Source organism: Epinephelus fuscoguttatus, linkage group LG10 (assembly GCF_011397635.1).
Source record: "Epinephelus fuscoguttatus linkage group LG10, E.fuscoguttatus.final_Chr_v1".
Lineage (NCBI taxonomy): Eukaryota > Metazoa > Chordata > Actinopteri > Perciformes > Serranidae > Epinephelus > Epinephelus fuscoguttatus.
In genome coordinates this window covers 45,110,643-45,125,382 of record NC_064761.1, presented here as the reverse complement: position 1 = coordinate 45,125,382, position 14,740 = coordinate 45,110,643, and the positions used below count along the sequence as shown (strand labels likewise).

The window sequence follows — 14,740 nt, the reverse complement described above, 5'->3', positions numbered from 1 at the left end:
ATCAGTTAACAGCTCTGCTCCTCTCTTCACCCAAGGGTCCAAGACACACGGCCACAGGTCTGATGATACAACCACAAAGTTGATCATAGATCTTTGGCCTTGAGTGTTCTGGTACCAGGTAAACTTATGACCCTCCCTGTGCTCCAACATGATGTTATGATCCATGACGAGCACAGAAGTCCAATAAAAAAACACTCGAGTTTAGGTCAAGCAGGCTGTTCTTCCCAGTCACCACCTCCAGGTTTCTTCATTGTCCATGTGAGTGTTGAAGTCCCCCAGAAGAACTATGGAGTCCTTGGTTGATACCCCTTGAAGGACACCACCCAAAGACTCAAAGAAGGTCTCAGTCAGAGTCCTCCTCTCAGCGACTGGCAGTCGTATCAAGGCGACCCTCTTGTTCCCCACGGAGAACACAGCGGGGCTCAGCCGGAGTCTTCTGAGTATCGCCTCTTACCCTGGACAACTCTGGAGGAGAAGTCCAGAAGAGTCCAGCGCCCCTCCAAGAGTTTGGTTCCAGACCCAACGCTGTGCTTAGAGGTGAGCCCAGCTATATCTAGATGTTATCGGCTCCGGAGGAAGGCCACCGGTTTATTATTTATTTCCAAACATTATTCCCAAGATTAAAAATGAAAATTAAAAAAAAAAACAGAACAGGAGGAGGAGGAGGGAGCGATGGAGATAATAAAGCAGAAGAAGAAGAATTGAAGCGTTTAGTCCTGTGGAAGAACAAGAGAAGATCTGAGGCTTTACAGACTGAAGGAAGTTCATATCCGTGTCTTCTTACCCCCCCACCTCTGACCCCCCCAACACGGCGGACCGCTGACACGCAGCTGAACAAAGAGGGATTGTGGGTAAAAAAAGAAATGCTGGCACGCCAGCTTGGTTCAGCTCTCACAGGCTGTCAAACAGGAAGCAGAAAGTTTTACCATAATCCTGCAACACAGACTGTGTGTGTGTGTGTGTGTGTGTGTGTGTGTGTGTGTGTGTGTGTGTGTACAGAATAACAGACACAGTCACACTGTGTTCAGCAGCAGGTTTCTGTCGTTCACCTGAACATAAACAGACAACAGATCAACTACGACTCCCACGATGCATTTCACCCACAGATATCCAATCAGAGAGCTTCACATTCTCCCGAGAATCTAAAGACTCAACTTTGTTTCCAGCTTCGGTTCAAACCTGACGCAGATTTTATCTGAACTTTCAGGAAGTCATTGAATGAAAAATGTGAATGAATTCTGTCTCCGTCTGCGGCCGCGCTGAGAACTCTGCGAGCAGGTTAACGGAGACAAACAGCAGGTGGCGCTGCAGAAGACGAGGTTGCAACAAGATGACGTCATGAAAAGAGCGCCAGTCAGACTTCAGACGAAGGACAACAGTGGACGTATGATAACAGAGACACGTTGGATCAGCTGATGTTGACGTTAATGTTCCAGCTGTGTGTCAACAGAAACGTTAAACATCCGCAGACGAAGACGACGTCGTTATTTATTCACTGAATCTGTTTCATCGTCACATTCAGGTTTTTTGATACACAAACTTAACCCATCTCCAAAGACACAAAAGTTCCTTCTGATATGTTGAGATTTCTTTTTATTTTTTGGATAATTTGCATAAAAACATGTGGATGAAGAAAACTTGTGTCTGATTCTGACGTATCCTCGCACAGCGCTGCGTATGATATCCTACAAATTGGCGCCCCACGAATGATGTCACATCTTTGACTCATGACGAGATTTTCTGGCCGTCTGTGTTTTCACTGTTATAGACAGGGGGCGCTGTTACACATCTTGGGAAATAGAACAGCACGGCTGTGTCCACAAACAAAGGAAGAAGAAGATCTGCTGGAAACCAGAAGAAGATGTTGCAGTTTACAAACTGAACATGAAAATGCCGGCGCCGATGGAAACGTTTACGATTTCTGAAGCTGTGGAGACGTTGATGGACTCAGACTGCGGCACTTCCTGTTTTGATCATCATTGTGAATCTGATTGGACGAAGAAACAAACGAGTTTGGTGAGATGAAACGAGATCTCCATGACGGGGACAGTGATACACGGACGAGACAACCACAGAGGAGACGGAGACGACAGAACACCGAACGTGACAACGTGCTCCTCTGAACCTCATTACAACATTACTTCCTCTACAGCTGGTTTCTTCAAAATAAAAGTCTTTTCCCTTCCATCAGTGCCCTCCTTCTTTTCTCCTCCTCCTCCTCCTCCTGTAAGGATGATGGACAGTTCAGAGGACTCCTCTCTCAGTTCTTTGATTCAGTTTTAATCTCCTTGAAGATTTTTTTATTTCTTTTTCGCCTCCTTTGTCTTCTTTCTTTCCTCCCTCTCCTCTAACATCCTCTAATGTCTCCCATCCTCCAGTTTTCTTCTTTCTATCGTTCATGAAAGCGCACCAAGCAGCGATTCAACTTCCTGTTTCACCCTGAGGACGTGAGGATGCATACAAACCTGATGGAGTGTCTCGCGTCCTCTTGGACTTGTGTCTCTGTAGAAGTTGTCAGATTCAAACAGACTGAGAGTCACAGAGGACAGCTGAGTGTTGGACGAGCTGCAGTTTGACCTGCTGACCTCCGCTCTCATCCACTTCCTGTTCTGTTCGTGGTTTCCTGTCGGGTTTAATTAGAGCCTGCAGTGATGCATTCAGGTACCGACCTTTGTCTGTTCCCCACAGTGTCTCTGATGCGGCTGCAGGCTGTGATTAAAGTATCTGAAGAGGAGGAGGAGGAGGAGGAGGAGGATCATGCCTGCAGCCATCATGCTGTCACTTCTTCTTCTGCTGTTGGAAATGAGCTGAAGGCATTAACAGGAAGTAGGGGGGGGAGGAGGGGGGGTGTCAGTATTAGAACAAAATAGAAAAAGCACTTGACTTTTTGTTTCTGGTGTCTGAAGAGGAATAAAAACAGTGCAGTAACGACCTGGACAGAGGTCGTCATCATTCAGTAAAGACGCGTCTCGTCTGCAGAGCAGATGATAAATCATCAGATCATTAGATGACATTTAAGGATGTTTTACAGCAGCTTCCTGTTTACTGGGCGCCGTTTCCTGGCGTGTTGTGACTGGACTTGAGTGGAACATGTGACTGTGCTCCTCTTCAGAGGTGAAGTGATGTTTTTGATATTTGGGGACTTTGGCGAGGCCAGCAGGGAACATATTGGCTGAGCTCACCAAGGTGTGCTAATGCCTGGTGGGCAACTACTTTAAATGCTAATTCAGCCGCCGCCTTCGTGCTGCACCCTCAAATATCAGCTAACTACCTCCAGCCAATCTCTTCCTCCACATTTCCTCCTCCTCTGCTCGGCTGCTTCCCGCCGAGTGACCGCCGCAAACAAACACGACGTGGCTGTCAGACCGTTAATCCAGAGACGGCGTGTTTGTCTCGTGTGCTGCTCGACGAGCAGTCACGCGTGTTTGACATGTTTGAGGGGGAGAAGAAGAAGAGGCAGAGAGTAGAAGAAGAGGAGAGTCTCAGTGTGCGGTTAATGGCCGTCCGGCTGACAGGTCCATCATGGATTTAACCGGCCGCCTCGGCTGCTTTGCATCCGGCTGACAGCTCCGGAGCTTCTGCCTAAAAGGCGGATTATGCAAACGTTCGGTTCACTGGCCTCCATCAGTGACCCCCCCGGGCCGCTCCGTCCCGCAGGGCGCCGCCAGGTAATTCTGTCCACGTCAGATGAGACGTAAATAATCGGCCATTTTCAGCCGCTGGCTGATAATTAACCCTTTAATTCTCTTTGAAATGACGCTAATTGGTCACGAGCAGGAAACATCTCCACACACACACACACACACACACACACTCACACACACACACTCACACACACTCACACACACACTGTACACACACACACTCACACACACTGTACACACACACAGCCAGCAGGTCAATTAAAGGCTGATGGACGAATCAGCAGACAGTCCATTAAATCGTCCGTCTGTCTGTCGGACTCCTGCAGAGACGCTTCGTCTCCTTCAGCAAGGACAAACAGGAAACACAAGTTGCGACACAGCGGGGCTCCTCTCAGATCTGACGTCTCCATGGAACCGAAACCACAAACAAACCTCCGATTGAGTTAAAGTGAAAACTGGTGAACAAAGATCTGGATCTGAGGACGCGACCTGGACCGGGTCCAGACCGTCTGTCCACTCAGAGGTGACAGGACGGCTTCTGATTGGTCCACAGGATGAGTTCACCTGTCAGACTGAAGTCAGCATACAGACTGACCTCTGACCTTTGAGAGGGAATCTGTGGATTCTGGTGATCTGATTGGTCACAGTGAAGCTCCGTCACACATAAATACGTCCAACAGCTCCAACCTGGTCCTGGTCCTGGTCCTGGTCCTGGTCCTGGTCCTGGTTCTGGTTCAGGCGCTACTGCTGTGAGAACTGTTTTGCAGGGAGCTGCGTCATAACGTCTACGTGTACGTCTTTTTTCCCAGCAACACAAACGGCAACATGAAGCGACAGCAAACAACAAAGTGACCGAATCGTCGTTGACTCTTTGATGACGAGATTCCAACCTGTGTACAGTGTTCAGGTCATCATCATCATCATCATCATCATCATCATCATCATCATCACCTGTTCTCCAGCGGACTCATTATGACTTCCTGTCTGGACTGTACTTCATTCAGTGGAGCAGCAGCTCAGTGAGACGAAGATTTCTGTTGGAAACTCATTCAGATTTAATTTCTCCTCCAGGAGTCCAACAGCTTCACTGAACCATGCTCAGCAGTAGCAGGACACTGACAGCAGGAGGAGGAGCAGGAGCAGGAGCAGAAGGAGGAGGAGCAGGAGCAGAAGGAGGAGGAGGAGGAGCTGTCAGACTGTTAAACTGTTTTACATCATGTCTGTTTAGGACTTTTTTGTTGGGATTGAAAGTCTGCCTGATGACCGCTGGAATCCTCCTGCTAACTCCTCCTGCTAACTCCTCCTGCTAACTCCTCCTGCTAACTCCTCCTAACGCCTCCTAACGCCTCCCCTCCCGTATAAATACTACATCGCCACTGATGTCAGAGCTCAGAGTCTCAGTGTTGTTTATTTCACCCACTGTGTGTCAGCAGTGAGTTTGCTGCATAACACAAGTTAAACATGAATATTAATATAAACATAAACATAAAAATTTATATAAATATAAATAAACAAACCATAAATATAACTATAAATATGAACATAAATATTGATATAAATATAAATATAGATATAAACATAAATAAAACAAATATAAATATACATATAACTATAAGCATAAACATAGATATAAATATGAACATAAATATAAACATAAACATAAACATTAATATAAACATAAACATAAATATAAATATAAATATGAACATAAATATAAACATAAACATAAATATAAATATGAACATAAATATAAACATAAACATAAATATAAATATAAATATGAACATAAATATAAACATAAACATAAATATAAATATAAATATGAACATAAATATAAACATGAACATAAATATAAACATAAACATAAATATAAATATGAACATAAATATAAATATAAACATAAGTATAAATATGAACATAAACATAAATAAAAATATAAATATGAACATAAATATAAATATAAATATGAACATAAACATAAACATAAATATAAACATAAACATAAACATAACTATAAATATGAACATAAATATAAATATGAACATAAATATAAACATAAACATAAATATAAATATAAACATGTCCTCAAATGGTCGAATTTCAAGGACGCTCCGTCATCGACCCGCCGAAGGACTGTTCCAATGTCAAGGATCCTTCAGAATGTCTCCGAGGACTGAGTCCTTCTTTCAGAGCAATTACAAGGATCCATGTGTGGGTCCTCAGCGGGTATAAAATCCCCACAATGCTTTGCACACGATTTGCGCCAGCAGAGCTCGGCAGGATTTAGATTAATATATCATTTATTTGGATTCATGTCTCCACCTGAGTTTATCAGACAGAAACCTCACTGACACTCTCCAATGTGTCCACTGCCACAGGATGAGGGTTATTAAATCACCTGATTTAGATGAAACATAAAGGTTTTACAGCAGAGATGGAGCGCTGAGTGACACAGAAGTTTATATAAGTTTAAATATGATCCAGAAACATATTCTCCCTAAAGGTCACATGACTGAAAACACTGACACACGTGTTCAAACTGTCCAACAACATTAGAGAGTGTTAAACTGATCACAGTACCTGAAACCTCCTCAGTCTGCTGAGGGTTAATGACACACACACACACACACACACACACACCTGGGGACACTCGTTAGTCTGATCCAGTGTGTTCACTGAATGAGAGGAAGGACTCTGTCTCTGGAGGACCCTTCCCTGGGAGGACTCATCCGCCCAAGGAAGGGTCCTGGACTCGAGAAACACCAACAATGAACCACAAGAAACAGAGGGGAGGAGGGAACAGCTAACACAAGACGAATGTTGGAATTAACTGCAGAAACCAAAACAGTTCTTTGTACCAGTTTGTAAACATGTTAATTTCTACATTCTACCAGTGTTACCACGAGGCTCCCGAACAATCTGCCCGAGTTAATCAGATAGGCCGAGTCAGTGATGTCTTTTAAATCTCTTCCTAACACAGACTTTAATCAGAGAGCTGCTCCTGATGCTACTGGAGCTGTGAGTTCATTCAAAGTGTCTTTATACGTCTGGTCTGTTTTAATTATTGACATGTAAATAACTGTGTAACTCTGTTCTGAGAGGCACTTCATAAATAAATATATTATTATAATTATTGTTGTTAATATTATTAATAATATAATATATATATATATAAATAACCTTTTGGGGTTTTAACATACTTGAAAACGCGCCATTTTTGTGTAAACTTCAGTTGCTGTGTAAATTCACATCTGATTGGCAAAAATGCTAACCGTCCATGAAATGCACAAAAATCAGTACACGTGTATCATGTCCAGGTGCACAAACCAGTCTCTTGGACCCGTTGCCTAAACCCAACAAGAAGTTGATCATTTTGAATTCTGTGGTCATTTTTGGCGTTTCCCCACGTGTTGTATTTTAATAGACTCCTCCGACAGTTTTAATCTGATTGCCTTCAAAATTGGTTTGTGAAAGCTTGACTACTTTGTGATCAAAAATTATTATCATCATCATTATAATTGTTATTATTATTGGGGCGGCAGTAGCTCAGTCCATAGGGACTTGGGTTGGGAACCGGAGGGTCGCCTGTTTGAGTCCCCGTATGGACCAAAATATGGTGCGTGGACTGGTGGCTGGAGAGGTGCCAGTTCACCTCCTGGGCACTGCCGAGGTGCCCTTGAGCAAGGCACCGAACCCCCCAACTGTTTGGGGTGCCTGACCATGGGCAGCCCCCTCACTCTGACATCTCTCCACTTTGTGCATGTATAGGTCCTGTTTGTGCATGTGTGTGTGTGTTTCAGACCTGTGTGTAACTGACAAGCAAGAGTGAAAACATTGAATTTCCCCTCAGGGGGATTAATAAAGGAAATATATATATATATATATATATATATAATTATTATACATGTGTCTGTGGGGACTGACTCGCTCCTGGAGCCAGCCTCCAGTGGACATTAGAGGAACTGCAGGTTAATTTTTCAGCCAGGAAGTTTCTGCTATGAAACTGTTCTTCACCAACATTAATGACAACAACAACAACAACAATCCTTAAAGCACTTCACAGAGACATTGAAGACAATCAGGAAAACAAGCTGATGGACAGTGAATGTGTTGTGGTGTTACCTGCTCCAGGTGTTTGGTCCAGCTGTGATAAGAACTGATGATGTAATGTTTGAACCTGTGACTGTCTGTCTCCGTGGTCACTGCGCTCTCTGCATTTATTCATGGAGCCTCTGAAAGTTTAATGGTGCAGCTCCATTAATCTGTGAGCCGGTTTTAAAAGCAAGAATTAAAGATTCATCCCCCTCCCGATACTGAAATATTTATGTGTGCTGAATCACTGGACGAGAGGAGGACACTCCTCACTGCATCACAGACTGTAACAGCTGCACTGTAACACACACACATCACAGTCATACTGCTGCAGATACATTTATATTATTATTCAGATCAAGTCTGAAACAACAGGTGAGAAACACTGAGCAGGTGTGTCTGAGATTCATCAGTACAACCCGTCATGATCTGTTCTCTATTCTGCTAATTAATGTAACACTTCCTGTGGAGATATTTCACAGTAAAAGCCTGTAAGTGGCTCAAAGGAAACATTTATTCAGCTGATGCTTTTATTCACAGTGACCAACAGTAACAGTCATGTCGACATCATCTGGGTACAAAACAAAAAATACAAGAATCATTCAACAACGTCAGCTTCATCAAATACGATGATACTAGTGCTGCATTTAAGGACACCTTATTCCTCATCTCCATGATACCCTGCATGAGTTATAGGTGTGACGAGTCAGAACAAGTGTTTTCCAATATCAGCAGTAAATAATGATATGCTAACCCTCTTTCATAAAGTGACTGTGGAACGCCCCATCTGTTACACATCAGACAGGATAACATGATCATACCTCGGTCATCTCTGACCGCCAGCTCAAAGCGCTGGTTGGTTTTATTTTTGACCAAGCGTGTTAGTGATTAGCTCGCCTTGCTACGTTAACATATTGTTATAATTTTGTGAAGTCGGAGCTGGTTTACAACAAACATCTACTCCGTCATTTGCTGTAACCACTTATCCTGTTGGGGTCACAAGGGGGTGGAGCCTATCCCAGCTGACACTGGGTGAGAGGCAGGGTTCACCCTGGACAGGTCACCAGACTATCACAGGACTGACACATAGAGACAGACAACCATTCACACTCACATTCACACCTACAGACAATTTAGAGTCACCAATTAACCTGCATGTCTTTGGACTGTGGGGGGAAGCTGGAGCACCTGGAGGAAACCCACGCTGACACAGGGAGAACATGTCAGAGCACCTGGAGGAAACCCACGCTGACACAGGGAGAACATGTCAGAGCACCTGGAGGAAACCCACGCTGACACGGGAGAACATGTCAGAGCACCTGGAGGAAACCCACGCTGACACAGGGAGAACATGTCAGAGCACCTGGAGGAAACCCACGCTGACACAGGGAGAACATGTCAGAGCACCTGGAGGAAACCCACACTGACACAGGGAGAACATGTCAGAGCACCTGGAGGAAACCCACGCTGACACAGGGAGAACATGTGGGAGCACCTGGAGGAAACCCACGCTGACACAGGGAGAACATGTCAGAGCACCTGGAGGAAACCCACGCTGACACAGGGAGAACATGTCAGAGCACCTGGAGGAAACCCACGCTGACACAGGGAGAACATGTCGGAGCACCTGGAGGAAACCCACGCTGACACAGGGAGAACATGTCGGAGCACCTGGAGGAAACCCACGCTGACACAGGGAGAACATGTCAGAGCACCTGGAGGAAACCCACACTGACACAGGGAGAACATGTCAGAGCACCTGGAGGAAACCCACGCTGACGTTATAGTTATTGTTATAGTGACGTTACAGACGTGCACAGAGCGACAGGTACCAGAGCTCCACACGGACACTTTAGCAAATGATCATTAAATGTTCATTTAAGTATCTGTTGAAAACAAAGCAGGGTTTGATCAATTAAAGGTGAATTAGTTTAGAAATGAACCAGTGTTGGCAGTCAGCCACCAAGATCACCCACTGAGACTAACCACAGTGGGACTGACGAGCACTCGTAGTGACTTGTACAGCAGCTCCCTCAGGAACGAGGAGGAGAAGAGACAGAGGAAGGTTTACTTTGTCTTATTTTATGGGTGCAGTCTGAACCATCCCTCCCTTCCTCTGTGGGCTGTAATCAGTGATGGGTGAAAATGAACCAACAAGTCTTTTTGAACAAGTGTTTTTAGTGTGTGGTGTGAAGCCTGTCTAGCGTCTGAGTGCTCTTCAGTCCCCAACGTGCCGTAACGTAGTGCAGTCGAGACTCTGAGTGAAGGACAGACTGAATCAGACTCAAGTCGAGACCTCTGTCAGTCAAGGCCAAAGGTGCATTCAGGTGCTCCTGAAATGTACGTTCTTCCGACTTCAGCGTGTTCATTATAATGGAGATGACATGGACTCTAATCGGTGCATTAAAATAAAAACATTTATCTTCATTAACATAAACTCATCATGATGATGCATTCAGGAGAGGTTTTGTGTGTCGGACATGTCTGCGCTGTCACAGGCTGTCACACCGTTCTGCAAAAAGTATCAAACTCCAAGTGTTTGATAACTTAACACGAATCAGTTCAAAGGAATCGATCGTGTGACAGAACCTGTCTGCCCGTCGCTGCTTTTAATGTGACACATGCAGGACGCTGTGGGTGTGATGAGCGGTGCAGCCTGTAGGGGGCGCTCACTGCACTGCAGAATAAACACAGGGATCATCTTCTGTCTCTGTGTCGCCCTGCAGCCGCTGCGTCCTCACACACATCAAGTCTCAGCTAAAGTCAAAGTACCTCTGTAGTCACCACTGAGGGACACAAAGCATTCTGGGATACATGTCACACTTTGAATGTTTAAACACTGAGGACAGTGAAGGGGGAGACTCTGAAGCTTCCGTGTGTGTGTGTGTGTGTGTGTGTGTGTGTGTGTGTGTGTGTGTGTGTGTGTGTGTGTGTGTGTGTGTGTGTGTGTGTGTGTGTGTGTATCTGTGTGTGCGTGTGTCTGTGTGTGTGTGTGTGTGTATCTGTGTGTGCGTGTGTCTGTGTGTGTGTGTGTGTGTGTGTGTGTGTGTGTGTGTGTGTGTGTGTGTGTGTGTGTGTGTGTGTGTGTGTGTGTGTGTGTATCTGTGTGTGTGTGTGTGTGTGTGTGTGTGTGTGTGTGTGTGTCTGTGTGTGTGTGTGTGTGTGTGTGTGTGTGTGTGTGTGTGTGTGTGTGTGTGTGTGTGTGTGTATGCGCGCGTTCCTCAATAAAACTGTATAAAGTGAGGACAGTAAAAAGAGTTGACTGTGGTGGTTTACAGGGACACCTGGACATCACCTGTTTCAACACAAAGCAGAATGATGTGATGTGGAGGAGTGTTACTGGTCTGACCTCAACCATCCCAGACCTGATCCCAGACCTGATCCCAGACCTGATCCCCTCCTCACAGTCACAGTCTGCATGCAGCAGGTTGTCCACATACTTTTGGCCATGTAGTAAAGAGAGAGAGAGAGAGAGAGAGAGAGGGGGGGGGGGGGTGCACCGTGTGTGAAGCTCCGCCCCCCGCGGGACGCACCGGGAGCAGCAGTGAGGACGGAGCCGGTGACCGAGGCAAACGCTCCTTCTGCAGCTGCAACAAACTTTCTTCTTCTTTGTCCTGATTTCTGGTCCGACCCGGCTCGGCTCGGCTCGGCTCGGTTTGGTTCTGCAGCGGCGGAGCGGAAAGTTTGGGTCCGGGAGCAGAAAGGAGGGACCCGGGCAGAGCGGGAGCAGAGACCGAGCCGGTCCTGCTGCGGGGCCGCGGGTCTGTGTGAAACTCTGAAAGTGCAGCTGTTACATAAGAGACACAAAGAAGACCTGAACCCGGACCGAGAGCTCCGGGACCCTGATCCGGACTCCGCTGGACCGGTTACTCTTATCAGGACGCACATGGACGGAGCGGCGGTGTGCGCGCACGCGGGCCTGCAGCGGCTCTGATCCGGTTCCGACGGTTCACAGAAAACATGAAACTTTTGGACAGTTGGTCCCGGAGCCGGATCGGGACCCACGCGCCGGTTTTAAGGTGAAGAAGAAGTCGGATGGATTATTGATCATCAGTCAGAGAATGAGTATTGATTACTGATCTGATCAGATCATCGTCAGTGAGCCTCGGAGTCTTTGATGTGTTCTGGTTCCGGTCCCTGCGGGTCTGCACGCGCTCACAGCTGAAGACAAGAGACGCGGATGTTCGGCGGGACGCAGCGCGCCGCTCCGCCGCACATGGAGCGCTCCGGGCGGCCGCTGCTGCCGCTGCTGCTCGGCCTCCTGCTCCGGCTCTGCTCCGCCGTCACCGACGACCGACTCATCTCCGACCGGTACGCGGTCTACTGGAACAGCTCCAACCCCAGGTGAGACCCAGACCCGGGCCGGTGTGAGACCGACCGGGGACAGGGGAGACCGGGGAGCAGTTGGAGCAGAGCAGAAAACTGTGAAATGCTCCTTTAATCCCCAAAACTTTAGTTCACGAGCCAGATGTTCTTTTTTCCTCTTCATCCACAAACACAGTTTGTTGATCTGACCTCAGCTCTGTTTTTATTCTCAATGTTTTAATCAAACTGAAGAAAAGAGTCAAATTAAACAGTTTTATCTTTCAGCCATAAAAAATCATCTGTAAATAAGAAATAAAAACATCATCAGGATGAAGCAGCTGCAGAATCAAAGAGTTAACGACTCTGACGTGAGATTATAATCCAGATTAATGAGAGTTAAACAGCTCAGTAACGAAGATACAAACTGAACCATCAGTCAGAGTCATCGGGCCGAGGTGGACACTCTGGGGGGACGCAGGGGACACGTCCCCGTCACTATTTACAACATGTGCATTTGTGCATGTGCTCAGTGAAAATATGAGACGTCTTAAACTGCTGCAAAAATATTCACCACAATGAAGAAAATTAAATGTTTGATGCTCCAGATTTTCTTTGGGACGACTCCCAACGTCTGGTTTCATATATGTACCTGCCCCCTCGATGCTAAAGTGACCCCGGGCCCCTCTGAGGCCCCTCTGAGGCCCCTCTGGACTCACTCTGTACAGACTGACAATATTGGTCATATTAATATAATAAAAATAAAAACAGATAAAATCTCCCACGTATTGATTTTATTCAGTCAAAAACTTTCAAATGTCAAAGTGTTCAGACAAAAAGGTCATTTTAAAAATCTGACATTTTTTTTTTGTGACAAATTAATTAAATAATTCTGTAGAATAACATTCAGTTCAATTAACAACAAAAATAATTTCAATGAGTCGTTAATTGTTGAAGTCATTTAAAAAGTAAAAACATTTAGAGACGTCAAGATGAACATTTTCAACAGTTTTCTAATATTGACTAAATGAATCATTTCTTTGGGACAGGTTAGGGACTGTTCTTAATTTATCAGAGGAAGTGGCGTGCTGCGGTGTGACGCTCCCTGACTGACCCTACCTCTACCATGAACCAGTTATTAGATTTTTAAAACTCACCCTTTGACGTTTCCTGACTTTAAAAAAAGTCAGTTTTTCACTGTCGTCATGCAAACAGTTTATTTTTGGCCAAATCTTAAAAGAGACACAAAATAAAGTGATTTCGATGAAGTATCAGTATTTTCAGATCAGATTTTTTATTTTTTCCGATGGAAGTGTTCATGAGACACGATGTGTTGAAGGACCGTCAGGAATTTGAAAATGCAACAATAGTTTCTGTTTTTTACAGTTTCTGGTCGATAAATGATGTAACTTTGGTGATTTTTAACGAAAATATTCAACTGTGTTTTCTTTAAATGTTGGCCGTAAAATAAATAAAAAAATACAAATTAAATCTTTATCCCCCCCCCCCCCCCCCCCATAAATAACCAACCGTCCCTATAAATGACAATAATCTATAAATAAACAAAGTGCGTCGGAAGCTTTGGTCTGAAAACTCAACTAAAATCAGTTTATAACAACAAAAATGATGAACGAAGAAACTGTAAAAGTTCAGACAATTAAAATGATTATTGAATGATTTTAACGGATTTTGATCATTTCATTTCTTTTCTTTATACACGAAATGATTTGAAGTTAACAGGAAGTGTGTTACAGTAAAAACAGTCCTGACTCAGATCTTCACTCTGTGACTCCGTCTGAATCTAAACTCATTTGATCAAAAACCCGTCGTATGAATCTGAAACACGCGGCGGACGTTTATATAAAAACACAGAGTTTTAAATATGTACTTCCTGTTCCACCTGACCCCGGTCTCCCCTACAGCCCTGTGACCTCTGACCTCTGATCACTGTCTTCTCTTCTTCTGTGGTTTTTGGTCATATTTCAGTGTCAGATCTGACTGAACTCTGAGATCTGTCCTCTGATTGGCTGTCTGCTGTCTGAACAGTCCAATAGGAGTCTGAAGTGTTTGCTGGTTTTGTGGTTTTATTTTGGCGGTCTCACAGCAGGAAGGAAATAAACCAGAGAAATTAAAGTTAGAGAACAAAAACACGTTTCAGTCCTCAGAGAAAACTACTCTGTGTGTGTGTGGGTGTGGGTGTGTGTGTGTGTGTGCGTGTGCGTGTGCGTGTGCGTGTGCGTGTGCGTGTGCGTGCGTGTGTGTGTGTGTGTGTGGCCTGCCATGTGTGTGTTTACAGCTTCCTGGTCCGTGTTTTTCTGCAGTATTCCTACAGTTGTTTCTGTGCTATTATAGTATAGTTTTCTGCTGTATTGATGAAGTTCCTTCTGCAGTATTCCCACTGTGGATTCCTGAAGATTTCTTGCAGTGATTTTTGTAACATTCCTGCAGTATTCCTTCAATATTATTCATAGTATTCCTGTGATATTTTTGTAGTGTTTCTGTAGTATTTCTACAGTATCCCTGTGTGTGTGTGTGTGCCTGTAATATCCCTGCAGCGTTCTTTGCAGCATTCCCACAGTATTTTTTGCAGTATTCCTGTGTGTATTCCTGCAGTATTTCTGTAGCATTCCTGAAATGATTGTGCAGTGTTTTCTGTAATATTCCAACAGTATCCCTGTGTGCGCGCCTATAATACTCCTGCA

The 14,740-nt window shown here is 44.9% G+C and overlaps 1 protein-coding gene across 1 annotated transcript in view; it reads left to right on the top strand.

The window, feature by feature from the left end:
- The first annotated feature begins 11,907 nt into the window (after positions 1 to 11,907).
- The window catches only part of LOC125895577 (ephrin-A2-like), a 99,894-nt gene continuing 97,061 nt past the window's right edge, over positions 11,908 to 14,740 (top strand). Inside the window, exon 1 of the mRNA XM_049587519.1 lies at positions 11,908 to 12,080. Coding sequence (XP_049443476.1) covers positions 11,917 to 12,080 — 164 coding nt within the window. The 5' untranslated portion in view covers positions 11,908 to 11,916. The remainder of the gene's footprint in view (positions 12,081 to 14,740) is intronic.